Source organism: Nycticebus coucang, chromosome 6, assembly GCF_027406575.1.
Source record: "Nycticebus coucang isolate mNycCou1 chromosome 6, mNycCou1.pri, whole genome shotgun sequence".
NCBI lineage: Eukaryota > Metazoa > Chordata > Mammalia > Primates > Lorisidae > Nycticebus > Nycticebus coucang.
In genome coordinates, this window is record NC_069785.1 from 79,455,572 (window position 1) to 79,473,790 (window position 18,219).

The window sequence follows — 18,219 nt, forward strand, 5'->3', positions numbered from 1 at the left end:
GCTGGGTGCCTTTATTTCATGGGGGAAATGACTTGATTTATGCCTGCACTGAATTTAAGAAAGCAGGCAAGGAAGTGCCTGGCATGGCTGCCTCCTTGAAGGACCCCTAAAAGTCTGCGGGAGGAGGTGTTGGGTTGGGGGAAGAGAATCACCATTTGGCATGCAAGCAAGGTGCTGGGCCTTAGTGCATTAGAGCCCTTGCTTAATCCTCCATTCAGTTGGTATGCTGAGTTTTTTTCATCTCCATTATGTAAATGGAGAAAGTGAGGCTCAGAGGCATGAAATGACTTGCTCAGCCTGTAAGTCACACAGTCAAGGTCTGTACCTAACTTTGGTCCCCAAATCTGTGACCCACATGTTGTCCTCAAGCCTCTACCCACATAGACACTACTGGCAAGCTCCTGCTGTGGGGAGCAGTATCCCAAAGGAGAAAGCAGCCCCTCCTCCTGGTGTCCCCTGCCCACCAGCTCAGACAGGGCAAGGGCCCAGGCCACCTCCACAATAGTTAAGACCAAAAGTCAACCACTATTTTTAAGAGCAAACAAACTCCCACCTCAGAGCCACATCCCATCAAATGCCATGGAAATGTGGGCCTCCCTGGGCCATTCCACTTGCTTGGCACCCCCGGCCATCCTCACTCACCCAAAAGGCATCTCTGAACTGCAGCTGGGGCATCATCCTCAGGCGACTGCTGCTGCACTGCTCCCTCTCCTGCCACAGGCCTGCCCGAGGGCCAGGCGCCAGGAGCTGCGTCCCAGTCCCCCCTCCCTGGTCGGCGCCGTCTGCAGCGCTCAGAAGGCAGCAGAAAGCCAGAGACCAGACGCTGAGCAGAGGAAAAGGGCTCAACCTGTTTTGTTTGGGGCGAGAATCAGCAGCAAAATGAGGAAGGAGCAGTGCTCAGTGATGGGAGGGCGGGACCTGGTGTCCGCCGGCCCCTCGCCAGCCAGCCCTGTAGCGATGGAGGACAGTCTGAGACCCAGGGCAGGGAGCAAGGATGCCAGCCCTGGGTGGGGGGCAGTGGCCAGTAGGAGAGGCGGGCTGGAGCTCAGGCCAGGAGGGCAGACAGCCTGAGGCCTGTGCAGAAGGTTTGTGCAAGCTGTGTGGGGCAGGCACCCGGGCCCTCGCCCACAGGAAGTGGAGCTGCTGCCTTCCCCGAGTGCCCCGCCTGCCACCTGCCATCCTGCTGCCTGCCTCTGCTTGCCTCCTCCCGATGCCCTGGCTCAGTTTATTCTTAGAGGCCATAAATATAAGGAGCTTGAAGCCTACTGATGCTGGGGGCAGAGAGAGCCCCAGGTGCTATCATGAGCCAGCCTGGCCCCTTTTCAGGCCAGGCCTGGAGATGCTAGACTTTCTACCCTGCACCAGCGAGCCACTCCAGAGGGGTCTGGCCAGGCCTGGGACATCTATCATTCATCAAACTCTGGCTATTTGGTGGCCTGCCCTCAAAGGGCTTATGGTCCAGGGACAGACTCAGCTGTCCTTGGGGACCACAGAGGTAGGAGTGTGGAAACCCAGGCTGAGCTCCAGTTTTTGTTTAGTTTGGGCCCTGCCCTTCAGTGGCTGAAGGACCCTAATAGACCCTCTGATACTCTGAACCTCAGTTTCCATATCTGCCGCTCCTAATCTTTAGAAAAGAGACAGTGTCAAAAATATTTCTGGAATTTCCAGTTTTCTAGGACATGTGCACAGGGCTGTCCGGTACCACCTTGGGAAGATCCCCAGACACAGCCTTGAGAAGCCAGGCCCTGCACAGCCCGCTAAGCAGAAGGCGCTGGCAGGGAGTCCTGAGCCCAGGTTGGGCTGGTGAAAAAGGATGAGTCAGGGGCCCATAAATCACCACCCTTACAGCTGACTGGGGTGATAGACAGATGAGAGCTGCTGAAGGAGGCATAGCTAAGCTCCCAGGTGCCCCCATGACCCATGCCCAGCGTTTGGGGTGGGGGCACACACAGGCTTCCAAAATAACCACCCGAGAGGGAACACGTTAGGAGAACTGCAGAGAAATGGGACTGCCCCTGGAAACCCCTTACCTTCAGGATCCTTGTACATAAGCTAATAAACATCTTCAGCTTTAAGTTGTTAGGCCCAGTTGGGTTTCCTGTTACTTGCCACTGAAGACAGCTGTGTTGGAAAATCGTCTTGAACTCCAGAGTCCATATGCTGAGAATGTACTTCTCATCTGAATGGCATTGCCAGCTCCAGAAAAACTGAGCCTCCTGGGCTCAGTTTCTCCATTCTATCTATCTCTAGTACTGGAGTCAGACTAGAAACCCTCTGTTAATAGAAGGCTCCTACTCACAGCTTGGCTCCCTGCCCTGGCTTTCCAGGTGTTCTTCCCATCACCTCCCACAAACTTCTGCTCCAGCCAGGCCGTTTCCTCTCCCCACTCCCACCTCCACACCTTTGCTGCTCTGTGCCCAGCTTCCCTCCTGACAGGCCTTCCTACTCCTGAAGGCAAACCTCAAGGCCTCCACACATGAGGCCTTCCTTTCCCATTCACACTGGTCCAGCCAGGGCAGCCCTGGACAGATGGCCACGCTGGAGCAATTGGGGAAGGAAATAATATGAGGAACAATCGGAGAGATTCTGAAGTTCTCTGCTAGAAAGGCCTTCCTCTTCCCCTTCCATCTGACTCTTACCTTTCGCAGCTCCCAAGTTTGGGCAACCAGATGGCCAAGTTGGCCTCGGAGCCCTTACTGAGCACCAGGTGCATCATTAGCTTTCTGTACAGCCCGCCTCACTTACCCCATCATTATCCCTATTTCACAGATGAGCAAACTAATGGTTAAAGACTGTATGCACTTCACCCAAGTAACAGCCAGTAAGCACAGGTCTGGGCTTTGGTCCCAGGTCTGTCTGATTATAAAGCACATACTTGTAACTTTCACCATTGTCATTTACCAACACCCTATATCAGGCATCCTCAAACTTTTTAAACAGGGGGCCAATTCGGTGTCCCTCAGATGGCTGGAGGGCCGGACTATAGTTTAAAAAAAAAACAAACTATGAACAAATTCCTATGCACACTGCACGTATCTTATTTTGAAGTAAAAAACAAAATGGGAACAAGTACAATTCACACCGCTTCATGTGGCCCACAAGCCACAGTTTGAGGACGCCTGCCCTATATTTTAAAAGGGCATAATCCTTCCTTTCTCCTGTTCTGCCTCCAGAACTGCTCAATGCAATCATTAGATGGAAAAACTGAGCCCAGGGAGGCTGCTGGTGCTATTGGGATGAGAGTCTGGCCATAGCAAGTGCTCTCCCACAGTCACTGGGTTATTTGCACCCACTGAGGATGCTTTGGGCTGCAAGGAATGTAGACCTGAGGGTCTGACACCCTATCCAGTGGGGTGATCCTGCTAGTTCTGGAGGCAGACTAGACACCCTCTGTTAATACAAGGGGCGGGCCACATATAGCCCCCACACGAGGGGTCTGCAAGCAGTGCAGCTTCTAGCGAAGTATTTGAGGGCTCCAGCTCAGCTTCTCTGAGCTTCTCCTCAATTTACTGTCTTCCTCTATGGGCTGGAGGCCTAGGAGCTGCAGCAGCCCTCGTCTACAACTCCAGACAGGAAGAGAGGAAGGAAAGGGACGCCTGTGTCCTTGTGCCTCATGTTTTCCAAAGTCCCTCCACCTTCCTTTTCATCTAGCCCCCCAGGTCTCATTGGCCAGAAGTGGGTCATAAGCTCACAGTTCTCCATCAGTGGCCATGGGAATGAGACTCCTAGACTGGGCAGCCGTGGCGGCTAGGAACCAACCACCGTGACCACCATGACCTTCTCCTCAGCCACCAACCCTCTGGGCACCAACTTCTCCCAGGCATTGCTGGGACTAGGAACAGGGGGAAGGCAGATTTGACCTCTGCCTGGAGGGGCACACAGACTGACAAATTCTAGAAAGGTCTCTCTGCACAGGGAGTGGAGGACTGGCTTGGAGTGGGTGAGAGCAGAGGAGGATGTTGTGATAACTGAGAGAGGGATGAAGCCGGGGTGTGGGACAGGAGGAGGTAGAGGACCAAGGCCAGGTCATTTGAGCACCCCCCTAACATGCCCCACCCAAACACGGGCACCCCGCCTTGGGAGGGGAATCTGTTCCTGAAAATCACAGCTTTTTAGTGACTGTTCCAGCTGCTTCAAACCATAGTTTGACTTGATGTCTGGATAGATGTGCTCCAGGCTGGGCCAGGCGGTAGGGGCAGCCCCCACCCACGCAGAGCCCCAGCTGCTTCACAAGGTATTTGAATACAACTGCTTGAAGAATTCAAGAAATAGAAGTCTCAGGATTGAGAATAAAATGCAAAATCAGTTGCATTTAATAGAATATTTATTGCCACAGCCAGCAGCCTAATAGGACTGAGTTCCTGAAGCCACTTCACCTATCCTGTAGAGTGGCATAAAAACCAAAGTGATAATCCCAGTCCCCATTCTGGGGGTAGTAACACCGACAGGCAGGCTCCTCAATCATCTCACTGGTTGCTCACTTCCAGGACCACTGCATAATTTGCAGGGCGGCACAAAATAAACATGTGAAGCCTCTTTCTCAAAAAAAGCAGGGCAAAATGGGGTGGCGCCTGTGGCTCAAAGGAGTAGGGCGCCGGCCCCATATGCCAGAGGTGGCAGGTTCAAACCCAGCCCCGGCCAAAAAATAAAAAGGCAGGGCGAAAATTGCCATTAAAGGTACTAGAATATAAAATTTGTCCTTTCCTGTGGTCTCTCAGGAATGGTGTCTTTTATTTGCTTTTAACAAATAAAACATTTGTTAAAACAATAAAACAAATAATAAAACATTATTATTTTAATGTTACACTCCCTTGGGCATAGGAATATGTGTGGGACAACACTGGGTTCTTTGTGAAAGCCACCTCCTGCCAGCCACCACGCTGACCTGCATCCCCCATGCTGACCGGGCATTCCCATTCCCCATGGACTTGCTTCCCTGCACAGGCAACCCGGGAAGGTGTTGCAGGCTCCATGTCAGGATACTCTAGGGACCTAGGTAAGGAGTGACTCGCCTCCTCCCCCAGTCACCTGCTGAATGTGCCACGATGTTATCAGCCTCAGGCAGGGACAGAGCTGCCAGCTTGACTGTCCCCAAGCCTGCACCCAGGTTCCTGCTGGGGACCGAGTACAAGAGTGGTCACCAGGCTGTAAGCCTGTGGTGCGTGCTTCATTGTCCCATCAGTCTGTACTTGAGAGTGATCTAAGAGCATTAGATACCGAGTGCAGTTCCCTCCTGGAGGGAAGCATTTGCTGGAGGAGCATCCCTCCCTCAACCTGCGTCAGCTTGTGGCCACAAGACATTCATGAGTCATCTATTGAGACTTTGGTGACTTTGGTCTTCGCACCACCGTGTGCACCCCAGCTGCCAGGTAACCTACCCATCAGCCCATGGCTTGAATCCCGATGTTCTAGTACCCAGCCATGGGGTTCACTGTTTTGGGGGGACATGTCTGCAAAGACATGTCTGCCTCCAGGTGGCCAGAGGCACATTTCCACTACTGAGCTGGGGCGCCCACTGTCAACCCCCCTACCCTGCTGCAGCACACCCACCAGAATTTACTGAGCCCCTTATCAGGGGACGTGGAAATGAACCCAGCATCACTCCTGTCAGTCTGGTGGGGGAGGCAGGCCAGGAAGAGTGAACGTGCTACATGTCAACAGCAGTGTGTGCCGGAGAGAAAGGGCCTGGCCCACAAAGTTCTCCCACGGAAGGGGAGCTCGGTCCTGACTAATAAGAAAGAGGTCACCTGTGAGACAAGGTGGGACAGGAAGTCCAGAGTAACAGGAATAGCCTACCAGGGTCTCACTGTGTCAGGCTCTGTGCTGAGCACTTCACAGGCCTTATATCCCACTTAGGCTTCCCTGAAACCATGCAAGGCATTATAGCCCCATTCAACAGATAAGGAAACTGAGGCTCAGAGAGATCGATTAACTTGAGGGAGCCCCATTGCTAAGTGGGGTCTTTCCTCCCCAGAATATGCTGCTGGAGGGTCAGGGCCTTGGACAGAAGCAGGATGAGGAGAAAGGAGAAAGAAAGGAAGTCTCCAGGGGAAGAGGAAGTATGGAGCCCAGGGGCCACTGGGGACAGGGCTCTCTGTTGGAAACATCCCTGCCCCAGAGTCCTCAGTGGGGCTGAGGGTGTGGCCTTTGGCCTTCAGGATGTGATATAGATTCTGTTTTTCAGTTGCCCCTGAAAGCAGTTGCAAAATAAGTCTTCCCATTCACACAGCTCTTCTGAGTTGACAAGGAGCTTTCAGATTTACTAATATGCAGCCACAAGAGTGTGACTCTGAGTTTCCAAGCACTGTCAGTCATCAGAGTGCTGGTCAGGATTCTTGAAGGATATCAAAGAGGTGCAAAATGCTGCAAAGTGGCCGCTTGGTAGCTGGCCAGTAACTGGAACACTAAGGTCCAGCAGGTGTGGGGGAGGGGTCCTTCCTGAATCCCAGGAGTCTCCAGCCACCAGTTCACTGGACAGAGGTCAGAGGCATCCAGAGGTTTACAAAGGGCTCCTACCAGAAGTTCTGAGGGACTTTGTATCAAAGTTTTGTATCAAGTTTTGTATCAAAACTCCAGAAGGCCAGGTCCCAGCCTAGGCCTACTGATGGTCCTCCAATGCTAAACCCTTTCTAGCCTGTTTTGTTTTGTTTTTTTTTCCATTATGACAGCTGCTTCTCAAAAGAGGTTCAAAATGGTTTTTCAGCATCCACCTCCCAATTGGGTTGGTTTTAGTTTAGTTGGAAAATGACTTGTTCATGGTACGGCAAAGCTTGATTTCAGCCCAGTAGGTATTTAATTACCACTGAGAACCTGCAATTCAGAGGCAGGAGACCTTGACTTCAGTCTTGGCTGGGCCAGAAAATCAATAAGCAGAGGCAGGAGGGGCAGCCAAAGGCAGGCAGAGGTGCCAATGCCACGGCCCAGACGGGCATGTGCCAGGAGCTGCAGGGGACAAGCCGTGAGCTAGGCTTGGAAGAGTTCCAGCCTCACCTTACTGAGACTCAGTTTCCCCATCTGGTAAATAGGGGCACTGAGCCTACTTATTTCAGCTTGTTCTAAAGCTTAAATAAGATGTCCATGCCCACACCAGCGTCTGGTAACATGAAAAGGCACCCAGCCCAGATCTCACCCGCAAGAGGTTCACAGCGCAAAATGATGATGGCACCTTCACACCAGCAGTGTTGTTACCGATGGGCCTGTCCACTCAGCCTCAGCTAGAAAAGCTTCATTCCCAGGACTCACATAGCAGAACCAAACTGAGGAGCACCTGGTAGCCCGAGTAGCAAGCCTTTCATCAGCCTGTGAGACGTCATATTCTCAGGGTACAAGCGCCCATCTCCCAGCTGCCTACCAAACTCAGTCCTGGAAGTGCCCTCCTCAGGCTGTCCATAAGAGGCACATTTTTCTCATGTTCTTTTCTTTTGTGGTTTTTTTTTTTTTTTTAGAGACAGGGTCTTGCTCTGTCATCCAGGCTAGAGTGCCATGGCATCCTTATAGCTCACTGCAACCTCCAACTCCTGAGCTCAAGTGATCCTTGTGCCTCAGCCTCCTGAGTAGGTAGGACTACAGGTACCCACCACACCTGCTAATTATTTTTCATAGAGATCAAATCTCACCATGTTGCCCAGGCTTGTCTTAAACTCCAGACAACATCTTTCTGCCTAGGCCTCCCAAAGTGTTGGGATTACAGGCATGCACCACCATCCCCTGCCGTGTAAATTTAAATTTTGACATTATTTTAAACTTAAAGAAAAGAGTACAAACAAATCCCCTTTACCCCCTTATCTCGAGTTGTTTAAATTTTGCAATTGTGTTCTTACTATTTTGCTCTTCATTTTTATATATACATATTTTTATATTAGTCGGGTAAGATGGAGACATGGAACCCATTCACCCCTAAATTATTCAAGTGTATATTTTCTAAGAACAAAGAAATGATCTTATGTAACCACAGTACAATTTTCACAAAATTAAGAAATTTAACATCAATATAACACTCTTGTGTAATTTGAGCTCCATCTTCAAAGTTAATTCCATCAATTGTAATATCCCTTAAAGCTATTTTTTTTTTCTCCTGGTCTCCTTCGGTCTGTGACGGTTGGCTGGGTATTGTGTGGGCACCTGTAGTCCCAGCTACTTGGCAAGAGAATCACTTAAGCCCAAGAGTTTGAGGTTGCTGTGAGCTGTGACACCATAGCACTCTACGAAGGGCAACATAATGAGACTCCATCTCAAAATAATAATAAATAAATAATAAAATAAAATAAAAAAGAATGTTTCTCAATTTGGGTTTGTGTCTGGTCCCTTCCTCGAGGTTAGATGCAGGTGATGAGTTTGGGGCAGGAACGCTACACACGTGATTCTGAGCCCTTCTCGGAGGATCGTGGCAGGAGGCACGTGATATCAATTTGTCCCATTATTTGTGATGTTAATTTGATCACTTGGTTAAGGTGGCATCCATCAGTTTTCCTCACCATAAAGTTACTGTTTTTCCCTTTGTGATTAGTAAGTATCTTGTGGAAAAATCCTTTGGGATCAGGTAACTATGTAGATCCTGTTTTTCACTGCACACTTCACTCACTGGTTTTAGCATCCATGGATGATTTTCTAACTCCACCATTCCATCTACTTTATCACATGCTAAGGAAGAATGCTTCCTTTTCCCATTTATTTATTCCCTGGAATTCCTGTTTCATCCAATTACTATTATTATGTGTATTTGTTCTGTTGCTCAAATTATCCCAAACTGACCGCTGTAAGCCCCATAAGGCAGTTTCTGTCACCTTTGGATACAACCCATCATTTATTGAGCACATCCTTTATTTTTTGCACAAACTGTTTCAGGATTACCTTGTAAGTTCCCCTATGCCCCACTCTGGAATCAACCTTTCTCCAAGAATCCCTGGTTCCTTTCAGAGGAGAGCCCAGAGATTTTGCTCAGAACTCCTTATTATTTCCTTCTTGTCTTCTAGAAATTGTCTGAAGTAGATGTTGAGGAAAGAGTTGAGGTTTGCTAAGAGCAAATGAGCCAAGCAACTTTAGTCTGTGGCTGATACTGAACCCTTTTGAGTTTCCATGGTTTGGTAGAACCTAGAGAAACATGAGTCCTTTTAATTATTATTATCACTATTAATAATAAGAAGCATTTTCACTCATTCAGCAACACTCTCTGAGCCCCCACACTGTGGCAGGCTGGGAGGAAGCAGCCAGCTCCTGCAGGCGCCTCATGTCAGGCTGAGGGTTGGACTTCAAGCTAAGGGCACGAGCAGGGCCTTAAGGACCTTGAAGCCCAATGGTCCCTTCTCTTGAGGACTCAGGTCATATCTCTTTTCAGAGATGCTGCCTTACTCCCTGACTTCAAGGTCTCATGGCCAAATTATACAGAAATAGGAAAAGAAGGGAAAAGATGTTCTTTGCTTTAAACATAATTGAAGAATGGTCTGATATCTTTGCTCAGCAGAAAGCATATTACCAGGCCCAGGAGCTAGTGCAGGGAGTAGAGGGAAATGATGAACTATGCAAACCAGACATTTCAAAACTTCCATGCCATAAAATCAGGAACCAGCACCCTTGGAAAATCTGACTATCCTGATCAAGACTCCTTTGGTACAAAGACTATTGTTTAATTTTCTTTTTCCCATCTACATTTTTCAAAGCATCTAGACAAGATACAGGTTTGTATCCTCTCGCAGGGGTTCTCAAACTTTTCAAACAGGGAGCCAGTTCACTGTCCCTCAGACCATTGGAGGGCTGGACTATAGTTTAAAAAAAAAAACAAAACTATGAACAAATTCCTATGCACACTGCACATATCTTATTTTGAAGTAAAAAAACAAAACGAGAACAAATACAATCACACCACCTCATGTGGCCCGTGGGCCGCAGTTTGAGGACGCCTGCAAAGTTTCTCTCCCATGGGGCTGCCTTGTGCTAGACATGGAGATGTACAGGGCCAGATCCCCCTTTAAGGAAGAACCACTGCCCAGCTGCAGAAAGAGATATCAGCAGATAGTCCCAGCTGTCAGTGCCTTCAGAGCCCACCTCAGCTGCAGAAGCCACCTCTTCTGAGGTTTTACCCTTCCAGTGGTAGCCAACATCTGGAAACCAACAGAGGCAGGAGTGTAAAGGCCTATCCATTTAGGTCTGATGCCGGATACCTTCGGGGAACACTACCTGCCCCAGTGCTGGTTAAGCTGAGAATTTGCTGAGCCTACAGCTCAGGTCGACTTCCCTCTGCCCAGACCTGCTTCCTCTTTCCTTTCACAGGTGCAGATCCCTAGTAAACACGTGAGCCCCAAACACTGTCTCAGTGTCTGCTTCTGTAGAACCCAACACAAGGACATCCTGCCAAGGGGACAAGTGAGGTCTGAAAACTGGACCCTCTTCCCCTAGCCGAGCAGTGTAGCTCAGTAAAGCAAGAGCCATTTTCTGATCTTCATTGGGGCAGTGTGAGCTGCAGCCCTAGGATGCTCCTTGTCCCTGCCATGGGGCTCCCCAGCTGGCACTTCTCACCTCTGTATGCCCCCCACCTCTGCTGACTCTACCCTCCCCTCTCCACTCTGTTCTGGCTGTGGTCACTCTCTCTAAACAGGCCCTTTCCCCCTGAATTTTCTTCCAGTAATTCTCCAGAAAAGGCTCCTCAGCATTCCAAGAAACTTGACTAAACCAGCACTTGTATCTTGCTTCCAGCAGAGACACTATCTGGGTAGATATTTAAACTTACTCTGCGGGCCAGACGGGAAGTCATTCATCTCTTTAGGACACTGCCAGGTCAGAGGATGTCTAAGATGGCAGATGAGTAAAGCAGTGCCCAGCAACGTAAAGTTCTTATTTAGGGTCACACAGTGAACTAGTTGTAGAACCAGGCACTGGGCAGCCTATCAGAGCTCCCTGGCACTCAGTCCTGCCCTCAGGTCAACCTCTGGCCACTTGGTAGCTGGATTCACCTTATGTACTGGTGCTGAAGCAGCCCTTCCCTTTGGATCTCATACCCTCCCCCAGCAGTCCCCATTCTCTTACCTTCCTTCCAAGTCCCCTTCTTTCCTCCTCTTCCAGGCAGCCTGGCAATCCCTTCCCCACTTGTTCTGCTCCCAGAGCCCTTTATTTATCGTCTCTGGGCCCAGGGTTTGGCCTTGGCCTTGACTTTCTGCCCCACTGTCTGCAGGACTCCTGGCTGGGTCCATGTAGGGACACATGTACCTAGGTTGGTGACGATTGCTGAGACCTCATCCTGCAGAATGGGAGAAAAATATTTGCAAAGTATTGATCCAACAGGGATTAATATCGAGAATATAAAAGGAACTCAAACAACAGCAAAAAAAAAACAGACAATCTGATTAAAAAATGAGAAAATGCCCAGCCTGAGCAAGAGCAAGACCCCATCTCTAAAAATAGCCAGAAAAAAAAAATAATAAAAGAATGAAAATAAAAATAGCCAGGCGTAGTGGTGGGCACCTATAGTCCTAGCTCCTTGGGAGACTGAGGCAAATGTATCACTTTAGCCCAAGAGTTTGAGGTTGCTGTGAGCTGTGACAGCACAGCACTCTACCAAGGGTGACAAAGTGCGACTCTGCCTCAAAAGGAAAAAAAGGCGGGGGGGGGGGCATGTGAGCTAAATGACATCTCTCAAACGAAGACATACAGATGGCCAATAGCTATGTGAAAAAATGTTCAGCATCACTAATCATCAGGAAAATGCAAATCAAAACCATAATGAAATATCATTCCACCCCACTTGGGATGGATGCTGTCAAAAGACAAAAAATAACAAAATGATGGGGAGTTGGGGAGAGAGGGGAACTCTTCTACACTGCTGGTGGAAATGTAAATTAGTATAGCATTATGAAAACCATTATAGGGCTTCCTCAAAAAAGTAAAAATAGAATTACTATATGATTCAGCAATCCCACTGCTGGGTATAGATCCAAAGGAAATGAAATTAATATGTCAAAGAGAAATTAGTATGTCAAAAAGTACATCTGTACTCCCCTGTTTATTGCAGCATTATTCACCATAGTTAAGACACAGAAGCAACCTAAGTACCCCCCATGGATAAATGGGTAAAGAAAATGTTTTGTATATACACAGTGGAGTACTATTGAGCCATAAAAAGGAATGAAATCCTGTCTTTTTGCAGCAGCATGAATGAGCCTAGAGGACATAATGTTAAGTGAAATAAGGAAGGCACAGAAAGATAGGCACTGCGTGTTCTCACTCATATGTGGGAGCTAGAAAAGTTGATCCCATAGAAGTAGAGAGAATAGTGGTTACTAGAGGCAAAGAAGGGGTGAGGGATAATGAGAGATTAGTTAATAGGTAAAAAATCACAATTAGATGGGAGGAATAAATTATAACCTTCTATAACACTATGGGGTGACCACAGTTAACATCAATTGATTGTATATAGGCAGTCCCCAAGTTGCAGACGTCTGCCTCACGTACAACTCGCACTTAGGACTGGAAGCTATTACAGGTAGGTATATGGTAATAGGTAAATGCACCTGTTTCAGCTTACATACAAATTCGTAAGAACAAACCTACAGAATCTATCTCATTCATAACCCAAGGACTGCCTGGTCTTTTCAAATAGCTGGAAGAGCGGGCTTTGAATGTTCCAGACACAAAGAAATGATAAATGTTTGAGGTGACGGGTATGTTAATTATGCTGACTAGATCAGTACACATTGTGTACATGTGTCGAAATATCACACTGTATATACACGTGTGTACAATTATTATTAAAAATTGATTAAAAATAATTATAAAAGCAAAAACTCAGCAGATTATAAAATTATACAGCCATGAAAACAGGTCTCAGCCATGAAAACATGCTCTCATGCTCTGCCATTTAATCGAGAAAGGAAGTGTGAGTCTTTAGTAACTGTGCTTCCTCCGGCTTCCCTCTGCTTCCCACACACAGCTTCTCTGATTTTAGAGCTTGCCACCTCCAGCCCCCCGCCCAAAGCCAACTTCATACTCTCTCTCTTTTCCTCCCCTCCCCGGGATTCTCTAAAGCCTTTGGGAGCTTTGTCATCTGAGAGGGTATTTCCCCTGAGCAGTTCAGGATGTCTTGAAGTAAATACCCCCATTACTCTGTGCCCAGGGACACAGGGCCAGATGCCTGAACAGCCACTGAGGAAGGAAGAGGCTCTCCACATCCATCATTTCCTCTAATCCTCATGGCAGTAAAATATTGGAATTGGAATTGCTCATTAACATTTGCAGAAACTAAGCCTTGGGGGTTATAATTTGCTCAGACTCATAACAAGTAAGTGGCAGAGCTGAAATTCAAACCTCCTGGTCTCCAAAATCCATACTCTTATTTTGGAGATAAGACTGCAGAAGTGACCTTGGCAGGTCCCTTCTCCTGTGTGACCCTTGGTTTCACCTCTGGAGAGGGGGGCTGCTGGTTCTCAGAGCGCTCAGCTATTCATTTCTATTCAGATACAGCACAATGATGACATCCCAGCTCATAACTCCCTCCGCACCCCCAAGTCCCCATAAGCAGCCTGGAGTCTTGGGGAATGTAAGGACTGCAAGCTGGCCAAGTGAGCCCATGGCCACCCAATACCGTGCCGGTGGCCACAGGCTGAAGACAATCTCCTGCTCCTCCTTGACACTGACAGAACTCCTAAGAGCACCTAATCCACACCTCACGTAGACGTGTGCACATGGGGCTACTCAACCATTGCCCCATCCCTCACCTTAACCCCCCAGAGTGGCATCTGAGGGTCATGGAGGGGGCCTCACATTGGCCTCGCTCAGCCCTTATGAATAAGAGTCTCCAAGAAACACAATTATTTCCTTCTGCCCCCAGTACACCTTCTGCCTGCAAGGAAAGCCATTGTAACAACAGCCCACATCTGCACAGTCTCCCATCTTAGCCCAGTAAGGTAACCAGGGCAAGGATGGTAGCCCTATAGTACAGGTGGGGATCCTGAGACCCAGAGAAATGCAGTGACTTTGCACAGACTACTTACAGGTTAAGTGGCTAAGTTCTAACCTCCTAAGCCAGTATTTGTGTTTTCTTTCCAGAGCCTGCGTTTGTCCTAGTTATGTGACACATTCATTGACCCCTGCCGCAGGCAGGGCACCAAGGGACCCTGGAATGAGCAAGACACAGCATCTGCCTTTGAAGTGTTATAGTTCAGAGGGGTAGGGAAAGGATACGGTCTCAAGCAGGCGTTAATAAATGAGGATTACCGAGATTGAAACCACCCTTACAAATGAATAAAGGGATGCAAGCTGAGAACTAGGATAAGGGCCCCAAAACCCTATGTGGAGGAACGTGCCCAGCCAGAGAGAATGATAATAGTCACCGTCCATAACTGCTACTCTAATGTCACACGGTGGGTGGTCATAAAGATTCTTGCTTTCTCCATAGATCAATCACCTCTTTGAAACCTAGGGGTAGTTTCTGAGCTACATCTTCCTGGTCCTGCATTCTGGTGGATTGGCTGACCCACCCAGGGTGGTGGCCCATACCAAGGAACTGACTCAACTGGTCTCATGACCCTCCACCCAAGAACCTGGTCCTGCATTCCAGTGGATTGGCTGGCAGCCCATACTGGGGGACAGGTGATTCCGCCCCAGATACAGACAATTAGCAGACTCTGATGGCCTGATCCTCTGCCCACCAAACTGCCCCTAAAAATCTTGTCTCCCAAATCTCAGATTTGAGAAATTCCTCCCATCTCCCGGCTCAGTGCAATGAGGAAGGAACTCTTTCCCTGCGGCCTCAGTGCACTGGCTTCCTCCTGGGCAACAGGCAGAGGACCCTGGCTGGGCGACAACAAGATCATACTACGAAGGGCAGAAGTGCAGGAATGGCTGGCACAGAGGGAGACGCCTGCAGTGCCTTGTTGAATTCAAAGCTGACTAGCCTAATGAAGGAGCTGTTTCATTTGCCAGATGGAGAGGGGAGGGCAGGGGTGGCAGAGAGACAGCCTGAACAGAGGTGCGGCAGAGAGGTAGCTGTGCACAGCTTGACACACGTGCAGGATGCATGCTGAGAGAAAGGAGAAATAAACTTGAAAAAGCTGAGTAGGACACATTTCGGAACCACTTTAAATGCCAGGCTGAGAAGCTTTGAAGATCCTCTGTAGATGAAGATTGCCATTATAAAGCACACTCTAGGACCAGCAAACAGTGCACAGTCAGGGAAACAATGGCAGCCCCAGTGGGCAGGGCGGCAGGTGAGGATTCTGGAGAGGCATGAGGACGCTGGGCCAGGGCCAGACTAGGAAGATGGAAGGGGGAGGACTGATGGAAGGGAGGATGAGGGCTGGCCCCTGCCACTGCCTCCCTCTGCTGACCAGCCTCAGCCTCACACCAGGCCAGGAATCAGTCCTGACACAGATAAGCAGGTGGCCAGCAGCAGGTCTCCCAAGCTCTGGCTGGCAGTCAGCTTCCTCTGTGGATGAAGCACATTAACACAGTTACCTGCCTGGCATGGCACCTGGCGCACACGACCGCTCAGTCTCTAGACCCTGGCCTGTACCTTTGGTACCTCATAAATGACATTTCCTCTGGATATGGGACTCTGCCACCAGCCTGCCAGGGTTGAAGTCGGGATCCTGGACCCGAGGCCAAACTACTTATGGCCTTGATACCAGGAGCCACCCGCCCTCACCCCCATGTTGGTCCTGCCTGCTGAACCACAACACCATCTGGGACTCCAGCCTCCCCAAAGACTAGGGCAGTAGAAAGAGGGAGATATAAACCTGAGTGTGAACTCAGCTCTACCTCTGGCCAGCTGTGCGTTCTTGGTAAGTTATTTAACCTCTCTGAGCCTCACGTCATTTGTAGAAAGGAACCAGCCAAACTCATGTAACAGGATGTTAAATGGGGCTTTTCTGTTATCTCAGCAGTTTGGCTGATGCCCAAAGGTAAAGATAAGAAAAGATCTTAGGAGTCTGCCTGTTCTAGGGAGCTGGAGGCAGAGGGCGAATGGTGAAAGAGGAGGATTTTAAAGAGAGTTTTGAGAATGATGATTCTCCTCCTTACTTCTCCTACAGATTTAGGGATCAAACATGGCATTAGGGCTTGATCAACTTCTTTCTCTCTCTCCCTCCCCTCAGCGCTGCTTCTTCTTCTTTTTCTTCTTCTTTTTCTCCCTCTCTCTCTTTCTCTACTTATTCTTATTCTTTTCACAAATAGGATTCTTTATTTGTCATTATTAAAAGCCTGAATTTCAAACAGATTCTTGGACTGGTGGTTCATATTCAATTCAACTTTAGCACCTGTCTCGTCCCCAGTAGCTTTTCCAGAACTACCTTCACCATGAAGCTCCATGAGTTTTCCCAATTCAAACTTGGGTTTCTTCAGCATTTTTACTTTTCTAACGAAGATATCATGGGGAGGATAAATAGATTGGCATGCTTTTTCTATGTCTTTTCCAATGCTGCCTGGAATCAATTTATTGACTTCTTTCAAGTCATTCGTCTGCTCCTGTCTGGTCAGGATTTCCATCATTTTCTTCTGGATTTGGTGAACCTGTTGGTGCTGGGCGTAAGAGGTCTTCCGTATCTGATTGTTGCGTTTTTTAGTAAAACCAACACAGAACAGATGAAGCAAATAAACATCAGTAGTCTTTTTGTTTTCTTGAGAGACTCTCACTATGTTGCCCTCAGTAGAGTGCTGTGGAGTCACAGCTCACAGCAACCTCAAACTCTTGGGCTCAAATATTTTTCTTGCTTCAACCTCCCAGGTAGCTGGGACTACAGGTGCCCGCCACAATGCCTGGCTTTTTTTGTCGTCGTTGCAGTTGTCATTATTGTTTTTAGCAGGCCCAGGCTGGGTTCAAACCCGCCAGCCTTGGTGTATGTGGCTAGAGCCATAACCACTGTGCTACAGGCACCAAGCCACCCTTGGTAGGCTTAACATCAACATGAGCCTCAGTCATAGTCTGCCATTTTTAACCACAGAACACATTTTGTCATGGGTGAGATCCATGCTATGAAGTCAGTCAGGCAGTTTTTGCCCTGAACATCTTCAGTAATCAACTTGAACTTTCTAAATGCAATTTTATCATTATGCAGATCAGCAAGACTCACTTCAAACACACCACCTTTGGGGCGAGGGTCCAGGGGGCAAAGAAAAGCCCTCCTCTACGCCACCCTTTCACATACATACGGTGTATGGTGGTTGTGTCTTCCTGAGATAGGTCCATCCTGGAGACCACTGAGAAAGGCCTCTGCTATCAGGGAAAGGAGGCAGGAAGTGGCCAGGCAGGGTAGGTGAAGAGCTCAATCTTTCTTGTTCTGCATTTGGAAGGACCTAGAGGAATAGGAAGGACTTCTGACGCCAGGCTAGAAAGTGGTGCTACTGGAGCAGGTGGGAGACAGCCAAGCTATATACCCCAGAGGACTTGTCCAGATTTGGCTTCTGCCCGGGCTGGTTTCCCTTCCTTGTTCCCCAAGTCTTTATCTGAGTCTTACCATCCCCACCAGCCCACGGAAGGCCGTCTGGGAGCTGCTCAGATTCATGGATGTTGGAGGAACAGTGCCCCCTGGAGGCCAGAGATGGGGGCCGCAGAAATCCCCAAGAAGCCCTTCTCAGGGCCTGCTGAGACCTGGTGCCAGAACCAACTTGGGCGTTTCTGAATTTTGTTTAGAGCGAGAAGCTTGAGCTACCTATGGTGACTTCTATCTAACAGTTAGCTAAGCTTCTCCTCACAGACTCACCCCAGATGCAGGGGCAGATGCAGAGATCAAGGAGGCCACCTGATCCCAGGTGTCTCTGCTTAACGCCCTGTCACCCCCAGCTTTGGAGTAAGAGGGGGCAGTGCAGAAGAGGCTGTGCACTGTTTGGGACATTGGAGCCAGTCCTTTGGAGATGTTGGGCCTCTTAACTGGCCCCTGAGGTGACTTCTCCCAGAGCAGAGAAGTGGGGACTGGCTGTTCTAATTCTAACCTTCCTACCCCCAAATCCTTCCATTCTGAGAGTTAAGCCTGGAGCTGCGGGGAGACTGGGAGGTATGACTGCTCTTCAGACTTCCAGAATGTCTCTTACAGGCACCGGAAAGGGGTTTTGGCATCTGCTGGGCTAGCAGGTTTCCAGACGAAAGCCTCCATATCATGCTTATGACTCAGACATTTTGTTCCTGCCGGGTGATGTGGGAGTGGATGGGTGGACTGTGGCCAGGCCCAGCGCATGCGACCTGGACGCACCTTGAAGCCAAAGTGCTTAGTGGAAAAAGTAGGAAACCAGATGAGATAT

General features: G+C 48.9%; 1 protein-coding gene across 2 annotated transcripts in view; it reads right to left on the bottom strand.

Moving 5' to 3' along the window:
* Positions 1 to 1,090, bottom strand: part of PSTPIP1 (proline-serine-threonine phosphatase interacting protein 1) — a 41,901-nt gene extending 40,811 nt beyond the window's left edge. For both annotated transcript variants that reach the window (XM_053595976.1, XM_053595975.1), the window contains exon 1: positions 643 to 1,090. In XM_053595976.1, coding sequence (XP_053451951.1) covers positions 643 to 678 — 36 coding nt within the window. In that variant the 5' untranslated portion in view covers positions 679 to 1,090. The remainder of the gene's footprint in view (positions 1 to 642) is intronic.
* Between the last annotated feature and the right edge of the window lie 17,129 nt (positions 1,091 to 18,219).